At 42.5% G+C, this 20353-nt stretch overlaps 1 protein-coding gene across 2 annotated transcripts in view; it reads left to right on the top strand.

Moving 5' to 3' along the window:
• The first annotated feature begins 4160 nt into the window (after positions 1-4160).
• Positions 4161-20353, top strand: part of SRGAP1 (SLIT-ROBO Rho GTPase activating protein 1) — a 321514-nt gene continuing 305321 nt past the window's right edge. Inside the window, exon 1 of one of the 2 annotated variants that reach the window (XM_054443638.2) lies at positions 4161-5500. In XM_054443638.2, the coding sequence (XP_054299613.1) occupies positions 5434-5500 (67 nt within the window). In that variant the 5' untranslated portion in view covers positions 4161-5433. The remainder of the gene's footprint in view (positions 5501-20353) is intronic. The other variant, XM_054443639.2, reaches the window with a different exon arrangement.

Raw genomic sequence — 20353 nt, forward strand, 5'->3', positions numbered from 1 at the left:
TTATCCCAGGGCATATGGTCAAGTGGTAAATTAACTTCTACATATGGAAATTTGCGGGCAGTCTAAAAAGGACCATGCTAGATAACAGAGTGGATGTAGCAGTGGTCCCAACCATCAGGCACTCCAGATTTCTCACATGTCCTTAAAGAATGGGAGTGTGGCAGGGGAGAGGTAGGTTTTCCGGGGCCAAGTGCAGTCTTTCTTGTTTTATAGCTAGAAAAGAGCTACCACAAGGTGGAGCAAAGTCACAGAGAAGCGGTGTGAGAGCCAGAACCAGGGTTGCCTGTCTCCCAAACATGGTACACCTTGGCTTTCTGGATTTTAAATCACAGGCATTCTCCATACCCAATTCTGTAAACTGAAATGGGTTCTTAACTATGGGAAAGATAAAGAAAATCTGAAAAAAGAAAATAATAGAAATACTGGCTGGGTGCGGTGGCTCATGCCTGTAATCCCAGCACCTTGGGAGGCCTAGATGGGCGGATCACTTGAGGCCAGGAGTTCGAGTCCAGCCTGGCCGACATGGTGAAATCCCATCTCTACTAAAAATACAAAAATTAGCCGGTGTGGTGGTGTGTGCCTGTAGTCCCAGCTACTCGGGAGGCTGAGGCAGGAGAATCACTTGAACCCAGGAGGTGGAGGCTGCAGTGAGCTGAGATCATGCCACTGCACTCCAACCTGGGCAAGTGAGATTCTGTGTCAAAAAAAAAAAAGTTAAAAGAAAATAATGGAAACACTAATTGACTTGTTAATTACACTAAACAGCTGGATCAGAAAAGAGATCCACCAATAGAAACCCATGACTCAGTCACACACATTTTACTTATTTGAACCCGCTTCACAAGTTTAAAGGAATCATAAGTTCATAGGAGGCGGAATGGAAAATTGGAAAGAGTACCCACTTTGGAGACAGGCAGATGTGAACTGGAATTCTGACCCTGCCAGGCCAGACATTTACTGAGCTTTCTGAGCCTCCAGATTCTCATCTGTAAAATGAGGACAATGGTGTCCACCATGTAGGGTTCTTCTGATAATGTGTGCAAAATTCTTACCTTAGTGGGTATATCCCATCTTCAACAACAATAAAATGGTTGCCTACTAATGGTGGCATTAATATTCAATACATTTTATTGACTGTGTATTGGACACATAATAAAATTAAAGATGAAATATTATCTCTGATCTTTATTTATTCTTTGTAGAAATGAGGCTGGTCTTGTACTCCTGGGCTCAAGCAATCCTCCCATCTCAGCCTCCCAAAGATTACAGGCATGAGCCACCACGCCCAGCCTATCTCTGATTTTTAGATAGCTTTCTATTAGAAAGAGTAAAACTGAGATAATAATTGTAAAGATAACTAATACTCACTGGGTGTATACCATAGCCTACAAGTACTTTTAAGGGTTTATCTCAGTAAGTGCTTATAACATCCCCAGGACTTAGGCATTAACCAATTTTACAGATCAGGAAAATTTGTAACCCATTTTACAAACTAAGGCCTAGAAAGAATAGTAATTTTTACCAGATCCCTTAGGAAACAGCAGATTTAGGATTCACCTTTGGGCACCCTGTCTCTGGGGCTTGTTTGCAACACACTGGTTTAGGTCTAGACTCAGGTAACAATTCATTTCTAGGTGTTGCAATCTCTGCTGTCAACTTGTGCTTCCCAGGTGCAAATATGAAACAAATCCCAACAGCACCATGGATATGAATCCCATTTAGATGTGACTATGATTATCACCTAAGTGGGCTGCCTGCCTGGTCTGTCTTTCTGTATGGCTAACCCATCCTTCTACACTGCCAACAGTTATCTTTATAAAACACAAATCTGATCGTGATACTTCTCTACTTAAAAGGCTCCCTGCTGTCTGCAGAACTGTGTCCAAGATCTTAGCATGGCACAGGAGGACCTTCCTTTCCAGCCTCTGCTTTCTCTTTACCGTACACTCTTACATAAGACAGCTCCATGTGAAATTAGGGCAGCCAGGGGTGCCATAGTATAACTGCCTGTGTGGTAAAATTAAAAAAAGACTAAAAAAAAAAACTTAAAAAAAATTGGCATATTTTCTTTACATATATTCTGTTGCTATAAAGTAAAAAAACTTGCTAAAATTAGATTTTAAAAAAGCAGTGCAATTAACAATGTCCACATACCCGCATACTATCAGCTGACACATGCATATACATATATTACAATTTTTTACATTATTTTTCACCATCTATCAGAGATCTGGTATCTTAGTGGAAGATATCTTGTCACTCTATTCGCAATTCCTCTAGAGTATAACACTCTTCCTTTTCCCTGGAATGCATCCCTTTTCCTCCCTAAAGTTGCCAGCTACTTACTATTCATCCTTTAAATCCAGCTCAAAACCACTCCTCTGCAAACTCTTACACCCAATCCTCTTATGCAGTCTGTTTTTCCATCCCCAGTGCTCCCAAGACTGGGAGTATTTCTCTCTCTTACAGCATTATTGTACTGCTTGTAATTATTTATTTATACAGTAACAGACTGCATGATCCTTTCCGGCAGTCTTAATCTTTGAATCCCTAGTTCCTAGCTTGGTGTTTGGCACACAGTTAAGAACTGGAGAGTCGATCACTGGATACATGAAAGAATGATCAAAGTCTAAAAGTCTCTACTTTCTTTAGATCTTGTGGGGAAAACACCTGAGGGGACACACCTTTGGACACATCATTTTGATAAATCAGGCCCATAATATTTGAGAATTGATTTGAAAGGAGTCAGTAAATATCTCAAGTGGTGTGAGTCAAAAAGGCTAACAAAACCAGGTGTGGTGGCTGATGCTTGTAATCCCAGTGCTTTGGGAGGGTGAGGTCGGAGGATTTTTTTTTGAGAAGGAGTCTCCCTCTGTTGCCCAGGCTGGAGTGCAGTGGTGCAATCTTGGCTCACTGCAACCTCCACCTCCTGGGTTCAAGAGATTCTCCTGCCTCAGCCTCCGGAGTAGCTGGGATTATAGGCACATGCCACCATGCCCGGCTAATTTTTATATTTTTAGTAGAGATGGGGTTTCACCATGTTGGCCAGGCTGGTCTCGAACTCTTGACCTTGTGATCTGCCCACCTCAGCCTCCCAAAGTGCTGGGATTACAGGTGTGAGCCACCATGCCCAGCCAGAATCTTTTGAGGCCAGGAGTTTGAGACCAGCCTGGGCAATAGAGCAAGGCCTCGTCTCTACAAAAAAGTAAAAATAATAAAAAAAATTTAAAAGGCTGGCAAGGATGGATTTAAAGTACTTAACACAAATAACACCTGAACCATGCAAAGATGGCAAGGTAAATTCTTCGTTACATTGTTCAAAAAGAGACTAGAGTTTGAGACCAGCCTGGACAACATAGGGATACCCCCGTCTGTACTAAAATGAAAACAAACAAACAAATAAAATAAAAAAAGACTAGACACGATAGATCTTGTAAAAGGTATCTATTAAAAACGTGGCCGGGCGCCGTGACTCATACCTGTAATCCTACCACTTTGGGAGGCAGAGGTGAGTGGATCACTTGAGGTCAGGAGTTCAAGACCAGCCTGGCCAACATGGCAAAACCCTGTTTCTACTAAAAATACAAAAATTACCCAGGCATGGTGGCAGGCGACTGTAGTCACAACTACTCTGCAGGCTGAGCCAGGAGAATCACTTGAACCCGGGAGGCGGAGCTTGCAGTGAGCGGAGCTCCTGCCCCTGCACTCCAGCCTGGGCGAGAGTGAGACCCCGTCTCAAAAAAACCCCCCAAAAAACAAAAACAAAAAACAAAAACAACCGTAAAAGTACTAAGTGCAATGTAGTGTCCTGTGTTAGATCTTGGAACAGAAAAAATGACGCTAGTCGAAAAAATTGGTAAAATTGGAATAAAATCTGGAGTTTAGTAAATAAATAAGCTAACAACGCCGTTAAGTGTGACCTGTTCCCATACCATCGCTTTCCCACCATCCTAGCTTCCCTAGCTACTGTAGGAATAGAGGATATGGTGTTCAAGGTGGGTGTTTTTCTCCGCCTCGATTGAAGAGCTTCGCGCTCTTTGGATTAACAGCCAGGTCATTCACAATTCAGTGTTCAGTTTTTCTATTGGGGTCCAGCGTCTCGGAGTGACATCCCTTTGTGTCATGGATACATCCAACTCTGGACTTCCCCATTAGATTCTGGCAAAAGCCCCACCAGAACCCCCGCCAGAGCCAGAAGGCCGTCCCTCAGATCAGGAAGGGGTTTTCCTGCCGCCGGAGCTGTGACCTCGGCCAGCGGTGGAGCTGGGCTTCGGCGGAGGGAGGTGCGGGGCCTCCGCGGAGGGAAGCGCCGGGGGCGCCGCCCACGGCCTCCTGGGCTCGGCGCGCGGGGCCGTGTTGCGGTTGGCCACAAGAGGCATCCATCTTCCCGGACCAGCCAGGCGTTTCCTAGCGGAGCAGGGGCGGGGGCCTGGACCGAGAAAGGCACAGGCCGAAGCGCGGTCCGCTCCCGCGAGCCTGGCCCCGCCTGGCGGAGCCCCGAGGAGCCGCCGACCGCAGATCGCTAGCCGGGCGCACGCGAGGCGCGAGCCGTGTGCGCACCCTCAACTTTGCCGCCGCCGGGGGCGCGGCTCCCGCGTGCGTGTGCGAGTGTGCCTGACACCAGCGGCCTCCTGGGGGCAGCAGCGGAAAGGGGGACGCAGAGAAAGGCAGCCTCGGCGCATCGCGGACAGGGAGGCAGAGGCCCCTCGCGGCGCCGGCTCTGGAGACCTAAACTCCGCCGGGGCTGTGCCCAGGGCGCGTCTGAGCGTCGCCGCCTTCACCCTCTCAGCAGCGGCGGGGACTCGCGTTAGGATTGCGATTCCTTTCGCCTGCCGAGCTGTAGCGGCAGTGTCTGCGGGCAGAGGAGCGGCGGCCGTGGCAGCAGCATCCCCAGCCCGGGCGGGACCATTGAGCGCCGGAGCCGGCAGCTAGAGGCAGGAAGGGAGGGTTGTGGCGCCCGAGCTGGGCGAGTTCCCAGCGCCTGCCCTCCGCCGCTGGCCCTGTCCCGGGCGCCCGGTGCGGGTCTCGAACAATGGTGCGGAGCGCCGGCGCGAGCCCCGCGCCCGCCCAGCGGCCGTAGAGGAAGTGGCCGGGCTCCCGGCGAGGTGGGCAGGGAGACGTCCCCCGCCACTCGCTGGCTGGAGTTTGCCTGCGCGTCCGGCCTCTCCAGCCCCGACCCCGGGGATCCCCTGGGATTACCGACGGAGCTCAATTTCGAGAGTATGGTGCCAGCGCCCGGGCTAATCTAGTCCTCTCTACTCGCTCCTTTTCCCCTCCTCCTCCTACTTCTCCTCTCCCTCCTCCCTTCCCTCGGGTCGGCGCTGCCTCTGGATTGCCTGCGTGTGGGAGTACAACTCTGCCTCTCCAAGGAGAACGGGTTGTGACCACTGAACAAAACTTGCCCATTGAAAGCAAACCCGGAACAGCTGGATAATGTCCACCCCGAGCCGATTCAAGAAGGACAAAGAGATCATAGCCGAGTATGAAAGTCAAGTCAAAGGTAAGGATGGGAGCGGCTGCCTTGCTCCTTTTGTGTGCCTTCTTGTCATTGTGCTCGTGGAGTTGCGTTTCTAACTTGGTGTCTGCGTGGGAGGAAAGTGGTGAGGGGACAGCTCGAGCCCTGGCTGAGCCACCTGGGCTTCCTACAAGCCAGTTAGTTCCCAGTTGCAATCCCAGTCCCGTCAAACCCACGGGGAGCTGGAAACTGGGTGACTTCCCCTGCCAGCTGCCAGCCCGCATCTCTAATGGGGAGAGAACTGGCTTTAACTTAACCATCTTCAGCTGGGCAACTTATATGGGCAGCAGGCAGCAGTGGGGGATCCTGTCCAGCTATTATTGTCACCATCATTATTCTTTTTAAATGGTAGGATTGTCACTACGTAATTTTTTTACGGAATCATTTTTGTAAAGTCTGTGAACCCCAAGCGGTCTACAGCCTCATTGAGTGCAGGCTATTTCAGATATTTACAGCAAGCGGTCTACAGCCTCATTGAGTGCAGGCTATTTCAGATATTTACAGCGCTCACCTATTTACACCGCTCACAATTTATTAGGGCAAGACCCCTTTTATTAAATAGCTCCCTAAAAGCCTGGCAGTTAAACGAAGCAGTGACTAGTGGAATCTGAGTCTTCCTTTATAATGGGCCAGAATTCATTGCCATCTTTCACACTCACATGGGAATATTGCTTTATCATTTGCTGGAAGCCACTTGCATGTAAAATGAAGGTTTGAATATTTGAGTAGTAGTTTCAATCCATTTACACTGTCAACTAATGAAGGAAACCTAATTAAGGCTGATTAATTATTTTTACTTTCTATGCCTTGTGGTTAAAAAAATATATATTTTCTCTCCAATACAAGCATTTTGTTTTGTTACTGAAGTGTTTCGTAAACATATGTGTTAGTTGAATTTTTTCCTCCTCTTTCCTGAGGTCTCAGGAGTAGCTTTCCTGATTGAGACAATGGATGGAATGTTGGGATCGCCACTGTTCTTTGACACATTCAATGCAAAGTTCATAAAGATTGCTATGTACACACCTGTGTTTGTCTATGCACAGTCTTATGAAAGGGCTACGGAGAGAGGCATTACTGTACTTCCCTTGAGCAAGGGAGGAGCAGCCTGAGTGTTCTTTTGTGTGGTCAAGTTGTAAAAATGCCTGGAGTCCTGTGAGAGGACCGGGTGGAGAAATCCTGTATCATCCAGTGTGAATGCAGACCAACTCATTGTGGACACGGCAGACACAATATTCAAGATAACTTAGGTTATCTTTAGGCTGACCCCTATAATGGAGTTATCTATAGGCTGACCCCTATAATATGTTCAGGAGACACAGATTTTTGTCTGCTTGGAATTATGATAATTTATACTTACAGGAACTTGTTTCATTGCTATGGAAGTTGTGTTAGCAGATAAGTAATTATTTTCTTAGAGCCAGGTACACTTTCTAATGAGACTAACCTTTCTTTTTTCAGTGAGTCCAGCATAGCCTAAAACCTTTCATTCCAAGGCAGTACTCTTGTGCACAACCACCATTTCCCTGTGCAGTTTTTCCACATGGCTCTTTGTGGCAGGTCTTCAAGGGGTGGCGGTCTGGTTTTTCTGCCGCCTAGAGCACTAATTGGCAAATGCACTTCCAAATGTTGATTTCTTTATCTTTGCTGTAAGGTCACTTGCCAGTGATGAAGTCCTTATTTGAAAATCAGCGAAATGGGATGTGTTGCAATGTGTCTATCAAATTCAAATGGAAGAAAAATCATGAACATGGTGAAAATCACATTTGGAACTAAGTCTATCCCACAGAGAGACCTTCTCCCTATTTCCTTTAACACTTCTCCCTTCCACACACCCACGAGTCCCTAGGCTGCTTTAGGACTCTTCACTGCACCTGCCCTGCCCTGTGTCCAGGCTTTACCTCCTCCTGCAATAACCTACACATCCAGTATCTAACCTAGATCACTACATCCATACACAAACATGGGAATAAGGCAATATCATGCAGTCAGATCATATACGAATTAAATGGCACAAATTCACCTGGTACTTCTAGGCAAATCAAGAAGAGAGCGGGAGAAAAATAACAGATAAATAGTACATGAGGCCAGCTGTCCAATGCAGGGAGAGTAGGCCCCTTAGTAAGGACAGCATGGGAGACAAGACTCTGGTTTTTCTGTACCCTCGCAGAGTGCTAGTCTGTTATTTAAAGGTATGTGTTTTGGGATCAGGTATAGTGGTGCATGCCTGTAATCTCGGCATTTCGGGAGGCTGAGGCAGGCGGATAACTTGCGGTCAGGAGTTCAAGACCATCCTGGCCAACATTTTGGTAGAGAAACCACATCTTTACCAAAAAATACAAAAATTAGCTAGGTGTGGTGGCACACACCTGTGGTCCCAGTGTGCCTGTGGTTCCACTTGAACCCGGGAGGCAGAGGTTACAGTGAGCCGAGATCACATCACTGCACTCCAGTCTGGGTGACAGAGTGAGACTCTGTCTAATAAATAAATAAATAAATAAAGGTATATGTATTTGGAACAACCTACTTTTTAAATTACAGTCAGCAACTTTATCTGATTATTAAAAAAAACATTCTGTTCTATTGCTGAAGGAAAACCTGACTGTGTGGGACTCATTAAGACATAAGTCTAGGCCAGGCACGGTGGCTCATGCCTGTAATCCCAGCACTTTGGGAGACCGAGGTGGGCGGATCACTTGAGGTCGAGACCAGCCTGGCCAACATGGTGAAACCCTGTCCCTACTAAAAATACAAAAATTAGCTGGACATGGTGGTGCATGCCTGTAGTCCCAGCTACCCTGGAGGCTGAGTCAGGAGAATTGCTTGAACCTGGGAGGCAGAAGTTGCAGTGAGCTGAAATTGCGCTACTGCACTCCAGCCTGGCTGACAGAGTGAGACTCTGTCTCAAGAAAAACACAGTGAATAAACATACATATTGGACTCTATAGGTGACTTAGATGTGTGGGTGATTTCAAGAGTCATTTTGATTATATGTATTTTTTTTTTACCTTCTAACTTAGAACCTAACACTCTAGAATATTTTCCCCTCTTACTCTCTCCCATTTTCCCTAATAACAACTTTATTTATCTCAGAATTTTTGAGATAATGTTTTGACCTAAAGGAATGACTTCAGATATGGAATTTTTTTATTTTTGAATTTTTATTATATATATATATGGAGTATTGGTCTGCCGCCCTGGCCAGAGTGCAGTGGCGTGATCTTGGCTCAGTGCAACCTCTGCCTCCTGAGTTCAAGTGATTCTCCTGCCTCAGCCTCCGGAGTAGTTGGAATTATATGCACGCACCACCACGCCCAGCTAATTTTTGTATTTTTAGTAGAGATGGGGTTTCGACATGTTGGCCAGGCTGGTCTCGAACTCCTGACCTCGGGTGATCCACCTGCCTCTGCCTCCCAAAGTGCTAGGCTTACAGGCATGAGCCACTGCACCCGGCCCAGATATGGAATTTTGCCATTGTGGCTGCCTGCACAGGTTTTGGGAACAGACTTCATGGGGCTATTCTTTACTGTGAAAAGAACCATTCCTGGTGATAATTTGTAATTTTATGTATAAGATCATAGATGTATCTAGTTGTGTGTCTCATTTTGCGCAAGTCACTTAGCCTCTCTCTGGGTTTCGGTTTCCTTTTTTTTTTTTTTTTTTAGGTCTTTCTCTGTAACTACTTGCTTATTTCTTAGCTCATTTATTATTGGGTTCTGCCTTTTTTTTTTTCCTTTATTATTATTATTATTATACTTTAGACTCTATGGTACCTGTGCACAACGTGCAGGTAAGTTACATATGTATACATGTGCCATGCTGGTGCGCTGCACCCACCAACTCGTCATCTAGCATTAGGTATATCTCCCAATGCTATCCCTCCCCCCTCCCCCCACCCCACAACAGTCCCCGAAGTGTGATGTTCCCCTTTCTGTGTCCATGTGTTCTCATTGTTCAATTCCCACCTATGAGTGAGAATATGCGGTGTTTGGTTTTTTGTTCTTGCGATAGTTTACTGAGAATGATGATTTCCAATTTCATCCATGTCCCTACAAAGGACATAAACTCATCATTTTTTATGGCTGCATAGTATTCCATGGTGTATATGTGCCACATTTTCTTAATCCAGTCTATCATTGTTGGACATTTGGGTTGGTTCCAAGTCTTTGCTATTGTGAATAATGCTGCAATAAACATACGTGTGCATGTGTCTTTATAGCAGCATGATTTATAGTCCTTTGGGTATATACCCAGTAATGGGATGGCTGGGTCAAATGGAATTTCTAGTTCTAGATCCCTGAGGAATCGCCACACTGACTTCCACAAGGGTTGAACTAGTTTACAGTCCCACCAACAGTGTAAAAGTGTTCCTATTTCTCCACATCCTCTCCAGCACCTGTTGTTTCCTGACTTTTTAATGATTGCCATTCTAACTGGTGTGAGATGGTATCTCATTGTGGTTTTGATTTGCATTTCTCTGATGGCCAGTGATGGTGAGCATTTTTCATGTGTTTTTTGGCTGCATAAATGTCTTCTTTTGAGAAGTGTCTGTTCATGTCCTTCGCCCACTTTTTGATGGGGTTGTTTGTTTTTTTCTTGTAAATTTGTTGGAGTTCATTGTAGATTCTGGATATTAGCCCTTTGTCAGATGAGTAGGTTGCGAAAATTTTCTCCCATTTTGTAGGTTGCCTGTTCACTCTGATGGTAGTTTCCTTTGCTGTGCAGAAGCTCTTTAGTTTAATTAGATCCCATTTGTCAATTTTGGCTTTTGTTGCCATTGCTTTTGGTGTTTTAGACATGAAGTCCTTGCCCATGCCTATGTCCTGAATGGTATTGCCTAGGTTTTCTTCTAGGGTTTTTATGGTTTTAGGTCTAACATTTAAGTCTTTAATCCATCTTGAATTGATTTTTGTATAAGGTGTAAGGAAGGGATCCAGTTTCAGCTTTCTACATATGGCTAGCCAGTTTTCCCAGCACCATTTATGAAATAGGGAATCCTTTCCCCATTTCTTGTTTTTGTCAGGTTTGTCAAAGATCAGATAGTTGTAGATATGTGGCATTATTTCTGACGGCTCTGTTCTGTTCCATTGATCTATATCTCTGTTTTGGTACCAGTACCATGCTGTTTTGGTTACTGTAGCCTTGTAGTATAGTTTGAAGTCAGGTAGTGTGATGCCTCCAGCTTTGTTCTTTTAGCTTAGGATTGACTTGGTGATGCGGGCTCTTTTTTGGTTCCATATGAACTTTAAAGTAGTTTTTTCCAGTTCTGTGAAGAAAGTCATTGGTAACTTGATGGGGATGGCATTGAATCTGTAAATTACCTTGGGCAGTATGGCCATTTTCATGATATTGATTCTTCCTACCCATGAGCATGGAATGTTCTTCCATTTGTTTGTATCCTCTTTTATTTCCTTGAGCAGTGGTTTGTAGTTCTCCTTGAAGAGGTCCTTCACATCCCTTGTAAGTTGGATTCCTAGGTATTTTATTCTCTTTGAAGCAATTGTGAATGGGAGTTCACTCATGATTTGGCTCTCTGTTTGTCTGTTATTGATGTATAAGAATGCTTGTGATTTTTGTACATTGATTTTGTATCCTGAGACTTTGCTGAAGTTGCTTATCAGCTTAAGGAGATTTTGGGCTGAGACAATGGGGTTTTCTAGATATACTATCATGTCATCTGCAAACAGGGACAATTTGACTTCCTCTTTTCCTAATTGAATACCCTTGATTTCCTTCTCCTGCCTAATTGCCCTGGCCAGAACTTCCAACACTATGTTGAATAGAAGTGGTGAGAGAGGGCATCCTGTCTTGTGCCAGTTTTCAAAGGGAATGCTTCCAGTTTTTGCCCATTCAGTATGATATTGGCTGTGGGTTTGTCATAAATAGCTCTTACTATTTTGAGATACGTCCCATCAATACCTAATTGATTGAGAGTTTTTAGCATGAAGGGTTGTTGAATTTTGTCAAAGGCCTTTTCTGCATCTATTGAGATAATCATGTGGTTTTTGTCTTTGGTTCTGTTTATATGCTGGATTACATTTATTGATTTGCGTATATTGAACCAGCCTTGCATCCCAGGGATGAAGCCCACTTGATCATGGTGGATAAGCTTTTTGATGTGCTGCTGGATTCTGTTTGCCAGTATTTTATTGAGGATTTTTGCATCAATGTTCATCAAGGATATTGGTCTAAAATTCTCCTTTTTTGTTGTGTCTCTGCCAGCCTTTGGTATCAGGATGATGCTGGCCTCATAAAATGAGTTAGGGAGGATTCCCTCTTTTTCTATTGATTGGAATAGTTTCAGAAGGAATGGTACTAGCTCCTCCTTGTACCTCTGGTAGAATTCGGCTGTGAACCCATCTGGTCCTGGACTTTTTTTGGTTGGTAAGCTATTGATTATTGCCACAATTTCAGCTCCTGTTATTGGTCTATTCAGAGATTCAACTTCTTCCTGGTTTAGTCTTGGGAGGGTGTATGTGTTGAGGAATTTATCCATTTCTTGTAGATTTTCTAGTTTATTTGCGTAGAGGTGTTTGTAATATTCTCTGATGGTAGTTTGTATTTCTGTGGGATCGGTGGTGATATCCCCTTTATCATTTTTTATTGCATCTATTTGATTCTTCTCTCTTTTTTTCTTTATTAATCTTGCTAGCGGTTTTCTTATCTATTAGATAAGGAGTTGGAATTCTCTTCATCTTAAGTGTCTTTTTTTTTTTTTTCTTTTTGAGACAGAGTCTCACTCTGTCACCCAAGCTGGAGTGCAGTGACACGATCTCTGCTCTCTGAAGCCTCTGCCTTCCGGGTTCAAGTGATTCTTGTGCCTCAGCCTCCCGAGTAGCTGGAAATACAAGCGTGCACCACCATGCCTGACTAATTTTTGTAATCCTAAGTGTCTTTGAATCTAATTGAAGATGTCATATCAGTTCATATTAATTGCCTCATAAAATTTTCAAGCTTTTAACGTTTTCAGTTGGCTGCTCTGTTTTGTGGAGAATCACTTTTGCTTTCACTTTTTTTCATAAGTTCATGGACACTGTATAAATTGAGTTCTTGGAGAATGAAAATATTATACAGTAAAGAATACAGAAAAAACAGTAATCAAAACCACATGCAGAGAAGTGTAGCACAGAATTGTAAGACAGAGAAGAATCAGGAATGATACAAGTGGTTAAACAATGGATAGGTTTAAATGGGGGACAAAACAGGACCCCAGGCAACAGTTTTAAAGAATGAATTGAACATTTCATGCCTCTTGGTCAAATTCTCAAAGACTTAGAAGTAAGAGAAATAAATCTCTTGTTTGAATAGGCCATTAGAAAGCAAGCATGTCTGGAAAAGTGTATGAAACCCAAACCAGTTGACTATGCTATTTGTTAGCATCTCTGGCAAATAGCGTAGCAGTGGAAGGGATTGAATAATTGGCTAGCAGAAGGTTTTGAGATTATCTGTGAACTTTAGTGATCTATGTAATTCTTGTATTCTGCAGCAAAAATATTGTGGAGCTACACATATGGGAACAAAAAAGACTCAAAAAGACATGTTTTATGAAGTGGAACTTATAGATGAGAGGCTGTGTTTGTTTTTAATAATGCATGTTGCTAGTTGCTAAGAATTGACAGTTATTATTTGTAGTATTTTCCTAGAGATAGCACCATATTTATCTACATGCAATATGTACAGGGAGTGCCAAGAAAATCTGTTGTTCTTTGACCACTCTGCAGCCTGACATACAAATACATTTTAGTAGCAGACGGAACATGAGAAAATGTCAATTTGATTTGGTATGGCCCTGCATCATGCCATAGTAATATGGAACCTGTGTCTGCATCTTACTTTCTTTCTTCTAACATAGAATAGGAAGTGACAGCAATTTAAGTTATGAATTAAAACTTCATAGCTGGGAGGGACTTTTAACATTTTTTCTCCAACCCACTCATTACATGTTGCAGGGAGGCTTAATGACAGAGTTTCACAATTAACAGTGACGTACCTGGGACCAGAACCCAGGTTATCTTCTTTTCAGTAGCGATAATTCACTTGTAGATTCCTCACAAAGTAGATATCTAAATAGGGGATAGAACAGTTACCTATTGAGACTTTACATTCATTGAAGGAGTCATTGTTGGACCTAAGAGAAACCGTCGTCTGTGAACAGGAGTTAGTTACATTGATTAACTCTAACCAAGTTGTTTTTTTCACCAGGACCATTATAAGAGACCACAATACCCAGGCAGCAGCTTCACATGGTGGCCTTTAAGGTCTAGAAAAACAACATGGTTAATATGTGCAAATGTGATTTGCCTGATGTTTTGGTGAAGCTAATTGCGCTACTGCAACAAGGCCTTTACAGTGCCCTGAAAACCCGATTAGTTTCATGAACTTCAGAATATATTAAGGATAGTTTTGGAGAAAATTTTGAGCAAAGCATGACCTTCTGAAACACATGAGGGCTGGATTATAATACAGGGTAGTAAATCTCAGCTCTGACAATCTAGATTGGTTTGTTTACTCCTGTGCTATGTTGACCAGTTTAGGAGCCAGACAACTTCAAGTCTGTTCTAGGTTTTAGAGTCTTTGTAAATTGGCCAATTTTTTTTTTCCTTCAAGACAGGGTCTTGTTTTGTCACCCAGGCTGCAGTGCAGTGAGTGGACAAGGCTCACTGCAGCCTTGACCTCCTGGGCTCAAGTGATTCTTCTGCCTCAGCACCCCAAGTAGCTGGGAATATAGGTACACACCACCATACCTGGCTATTTTTTTTTTTTGTAAAGATGGAGTTTTGCCATGTTGCCCAGACTGGTCTCAAACTCCGGAGCTCCTGCCTCAGCCTCCCAAAGTGCTGGGATAATTGGCATGAGCCACTGTGCCCGGCCAAGGAGAGACAGCTTAAAAAATTTTATTCATGCTACCTATTTTCACTTCAATTCAAACAACTATCAAAATAAAGAAAAGAGAATAAATTGTTTGTCTAATTAGTCTATTTATGCTTTAGCAGTTTGAAGGCAGAAATTTGGATTAGAGGATGGACATGGTAGCTCATGCCTGTAATCAATCCTAGCACTTTGGGAGGTCGAGGCGGGTGGATTGCTTGAGCCTAGGGGTTTGAGACCAGCCTGGGCAACATGGTGAAATCTTGTCTCTACTAAAAACACAAAAATTAGCCGGGTGTGGTGGCATGCATCTATAATCCCAGCTACTCTGGAGGCTGAGGCACGAGAATCACTTGAACCCAGAAGGTGGAGGTTGCAGTGAACTGAGATTGTGCCACTGCACTCCAGCCTGGGCCACAGAGCGAGACTCCATCTCAGAAAAAAAGAAGTTTGGCTTAGAGACAGTTATGTAAAGGTATTTTTGTCAGCTCAGAACTACTTTCTAATTTATTGACAGCATTATCTACTCTCCCCTGTTGATGTGTTAGACTGGGAAGAAACAGAACATGGTGTTTAAAACCAGGAACTCTGAGCCAAGCACAGTCGCTCATACCTGTAATCTCAGCACTTTGGGAGGCAGAGATGGAAGGATCATTTGAGACCAGGAGTTCGAGACCAGCCTGGTCAACATGGCGAGACACCATCTCTAATTTTTAAAAAATAAATAAATAATAAAAAAACCAGGAACTTTGGTGTTAGCAGACTAGCCTTGTCACTGTTTAGTTGTGTGATCTCTAAGAGTCAATTTCTTCATCTGTAAAATAGGGATAATAGTAGTACTTACCTTGTCTTCTTTTCTTTCTTTTTTTTTTTTTTAGACAGAGTCTTGCTCTGTCACCCAGGCTGGAGTGCAGTAGCGGGACTCTCAGGTTCAAGTGATCCTCCCACCTCAGCCTCCCAAGTACCTAGGATTACAGGCATGCACCACCATGCCCAGCTAATTTTTTTGTATTTTTAGTAGAGACAGAGTTTTACTATGTTGGCCAGGCTGGTCTCGAACTCCTGACCTCAAGCAATCCACCCGCCTCAGCTTCCCCAAGTGCTGGGATTACAGGTATGAACCACTGCACCTGGCCTCCTTGTTGTCTTTGTGAGATTGCAGTGAGGAAAACATTTATCACAGGCTTGGCACATAATAGTCAACAAATGTTAGTTATTGTTATCTGTTTAATGCTGGTTTTCTTTCTATCTACTGTATTTATTTATTTATTTTTGAGACAGGGTCTCGCTCTGTTGCTCAGGCTGGAGCACAGTGGCCCAGTCTCGGCTCAGCTCACTGCAGCCTCAACCTCCCCAGGCTCAGGTGATCCTGCCACCTCAGCCTCCCTTGTAGCTGGGACTATAGGCGCCTGCCATCATGCCTGATTTTTGTATTTTTTGTAGAGACAGGTTTTGGCCATGTTGCCCAGGCTGGTTTCAAACTCCCAAACTCAAGTGATCCACCTGCTTGAGCCTTGGGCCTCCCGAAGTGCTGGGATTACAGGCATGAGCCACCTCACCCAGCCTGTTGTTCTATCTGCTGTATCTTGTTGCATTCTGATTTAGATAGGTTTTTTGAAATTCAAATACGTAATCACTAGTCTTTTTACCAGAATGAATTCCAAAGTGGACTAATCTTGAATTGTCCTAAGAGAGTGCCATGTGCTTTTAGAATGGAGTGAGTTTCATGGTGGAATTTAAAAGGGAAATAGAATAGACAATGCATACAGATTCGCAGCTCATTATAAGGTGGATTTTATATTTTGTCATTATTTTTCATCGAAGTGGCAAGTAACACAGCCTAAAAGCACATTCCTGGCCCTGGGCTGCCACGTATTTAAGAATAACTTTTGTTTTAAATTGTCTCTACCTCTGTTCAGTGATGCTGTATGGAAAATGAAAACTATAGTTCAGTCAGTGGATTTGACTTACCTGTGGGTGAAAAAGATTCTTATGACATCAAATAAAGTCACTGACTTAATCTCATAGTCTTGAGAAAAGTATTTTCTTTTAAAATCAATGTAGGAATGAAAATTCCACTTATGACTGCTAATTTGCTTCTGTTTCAGTAGAAAGCACTTTGATATTAGAAATCATTGTCTGTGCATCTCCCACACACTTTAGTACAGGGCCTCATTAAACATTTATTACATGAGAAGAGGAATAATTTGGAATAATAATTCCTTTATATTGCAAATAAGCATGGTGATCATTCAGAATTATCTAGGATGTCCAAACAAGTATTACCGCAAAATTTTTTTTTTTTTTTGAGATGGAGTTTCACTCTTGTTGCCCAGGCTGGAGTGCAATGGCAAGATCTCGGCTCACTGCAACCTCCGTTTCCCAGGTTCAAGCAATTCTCCTGCCTCAGACTCATGAGTAGCTGGGAGTACAGGCGCCCGCCACCATGCCCAGCTAATTTTTTGTATTTTTAGAAGAGACGGGGTTTCACCATGTTGGCCAGGCTGGTCTCGAACTCCTGACATCAGGTGATCCACCCACCTCGGCCTCCCAAAGTGCTGGGATTACAGGTGTGAGCCACCGCGCCCGGCCTATTACCACAAAATTTTAAGTTGAATTCAAATGGTTTATAATTTCTTTAGAAAGTCACACAGCTGGAAACATTCTAAATGTCCAACAGTGGGGAATGGTTAACTAAATTCCACTGGTAAATTGTTAACTAACTTTAGACATGCAACGTTATGCAGTCTTTACCACTGATTTTTGAAGAACATTTTATGATATGGTTAATTGTTTTATAATAATTGAAGAAAGACTGTAAAATGGAAGGTGAAATAATAATTAAAGATAATCATAACCAGAGCTAACAGTTTTGAGCACCTACAGTGAGCCAGTCACCATTGCTTTGCATGGACATCCTGAGGGATACACTGAGTTGTGTATGTGCAAAACAAGCTATAATGCACGGGAGGAGGAATTTCTGCTTAACTTTCCTATTTAGTATAGTTAGGACTTTCTGTGTCTTTGGGCCACAGTATACCTGGCCTTTGGTAAATTTTCAGGCTAAATGTAGGAATCTGACTTTCAGCTCCACCCTCCTTGAGTACAGGAGTGGGCAAGGTAAATCCAAGCAAAGCTTAGCCTCTGGATTGAACCTCTGATAATCAGATTTGTCCGTGGGACAACCAAATTTCTCATTTGTTTACAACTCATTTATATACTTTGGTTTTTCCTTGCTTTGTGCTTAGTTGGCATGTGTGTTTGGGAGAGCGAGCTTGCTTGCTTTGTGAAATATACATACAAACAGGTACAGAAAATGATTATTTACAGTTTAAAGAATAATAGCTTTGAACACTTCAGTGCTAGCCACCCAGGTTAAGAAAGAAACATTACCAGTGCCTTAGAAACCCCCATGGAATGTCCCTTTCCTAGCAAATCTCCCTTCATTCCCACTGCCACTCTTAATATTAATCATTCCTTTGTTTTCTATAAAGCTTTACTGTCATTTTGTAGCTTTCTTTATAGTTTTGATTAGGATGCATTCATATATCAAGAATATAGGGCCATTTGAACACTTTCTGAATTTTTAATAATATTGATGAATTGGTGTAAATTTTAAAAATTGGAATAGTAGTGTTTTGGCATGTATAACAAATCCTTATCTTTTAAAGATACATGCTGAGTAATAATGGATGAAATAAGGACATCTGGGATTTTCTTGAAAATAATCTTGGGGAGGGAAGAAATAGGTAGGGATACAGATAAAATACAAAATGAATTGATAATCAGTGGGTGCACGAGGTTAATTATATTATTCTCTTTATTTTTGCATATGCTTGAAATTTTCCCTAATAAGAAATTAATAATATGTATTCTTATGACTTCAATTTTATACTCAATATTATTATGTTAAGATTAATCTACATTAATGTATGCAACTATAATTTCACTGCCACACTGTGTGCTTTCTCTGGTGCATAATATTCTAGTGCATAAAAAATACTACAAGCTATTGATTCATTCTATATGACATTTGAATTATTTATAATGTATAAAAAAATTTATAATTTTTTATATATAATTATATATAATTATTTATAATTATAATATTATAATTATAAATATAATTATATATAATTATAATATTATATCATGAATAGTAATAGTGTATAAAATGCTGTAGGTGTCTCCTGGTGTACACATACAAGAAGAGTTTCTCTAGGTGTACTTGCTGGGTCACTGGGAATGTGCATGTTCATCTTTACCACGTAATGTCAAGCCTTTCTCTTATTAGCAGGGTAGGAGAGTTCCACAGCCTGAAAAACACTTAGCATTGAAAATGTATTAGTTAAGGAAGAGGCTAAGCTGTTATAATAAAGAGAACCCCCCAAAAGTGACTTTAAAATAGAGAGATTTTTTTCTTTCTCGGGTAACAGACTGGAGATGTCCAATCCAGGCCACCAGGACATCTTTGCCCCATTATTAAGATCCCTTCCGTCTTGTGGTTCTGCCATTACCTAGATAAATGAACTTGTCTACCTTTGAAACCAGATTGTAAGTATTTCAGTGTTTCGGCTTTTAGGAAGGAAAATCAGCCTTAAGGAGCACATGTCTACGGTTTTCAAACTCAGCCCTTAGTAGTACACATAATTTCCACTTATTTAACCAGTGGGAACTTAGTTACATGGCCACATCTTGCTGCAAGGGAAGCTGGGAAATATAGTCTCTCTGGATGGCCCTGTTTCTAATTATAACTTGATGGTCACAGCATGAAAGAACAGATTTTGGTGAACAAGCAGCAGTCAACATGAAAAGTGGTTTTGTTTTTTTTTTTTTTTTTTTTTGAGGGAGAGTCTCACTCTATCAGCCAGGCTAGGGTGCAGTGGCACCATCTCTGCGGCTCACTGCAACCTCCACCTCCCAAGTTCAGGCAATTCTCGTGCCTCAGCTTCCCAAGTAGGGACTACAGGCGTGCACCACCACATCCGGCTGATTTTTGTATTTTTTAGTAGAGATGGGGTTTCACCATGTTGCCCAGGCTGGTCTTGAACTCCTGGGCTCAAGTGATTGCCCACCTTGGCCTTCCAAAGTGCTGGGATTACAGGCGTGAGCCACCATGCCCAGCCAGAATGATTTTCTCTTCCTTTTTATTTTTAATTTTTGTGGGTACATAGTAGGTGTGTATATCTTATTGATTTGTGAGTTTTGTTTTGTTTTAGTATGTTCGTGATGTTAGTCTCTTGCCAGTTATATCTGTTGCAAATATCTGCTCCCAGTCTGTAGCTTGTGTTTTCACTTTCAAAAAGATCCTCTAGGCTGGGCTTGGTGGCTCATGCCTGTAATCCCAGCACTTTGGGAAGCTGAGGCAGGTGGATCACCTGAGGTCAGGAGTTTGAGATCAGCCTGGCCAACATGGTGAAACGCCATCTCTACTAAAAATATAAAAATTAGCTGGGCATGGTGGCGGGCACTGGTAATCCCAGCTACTTGGGAGGCTAAGGCAGGAGAATCATCTCAACCCAGGAGGTGGGGGTGAGCCAAGATCGCACCATTGCACTCCAGCCTGGGCAACAAGAGCGAAACTCCGTCTCTAAATAAATAAATAAATAAATAAAAAGATCCTCTTAATAAATAGAAGTTGTTCATTTTTAATCTGTTCACATGTATCAATTATTTATATTTGGTATTTAAATAATCCTTCCCCACTCTAAAGTCAGGAAGATAACTGTCTGTGTTATCTTCTAAATGTTGTAAAATTTTGCTTTCGGCGTATGTTTTTAATTCATCTGAAGTTTTTTATTTTGTGTGAGCTAGGAATTTTGTTAAAGTTCTTTTCATATAAATGACCTTTTTTGGGTTCCATATGCTAGTAGTCTTTTTGAAGAAATGATATGCTAGCTGCTTCTGTTTTGATGAAAGTTTCACATATGCAAAACTCTATTTTTGGACACTATTGTGTTCCGTTGGTTAATT

This window comes from Pongo pygmaeus, chromosome 10 (genome assembly GCF_028885625.2).
Source record: "Pongo pygmaeus isolate AG05252 chromosome 10, NHGRI_mPonPyg2-v2.0_pri, whole genome shotgun sequence".
Taxonomy (NCBI): domain Eukaryota; kingdom Metazoa; phylum Chordata; class Mammalia; order Primates; family Hominidae; genus Pongo; species Pongo pygmaeus.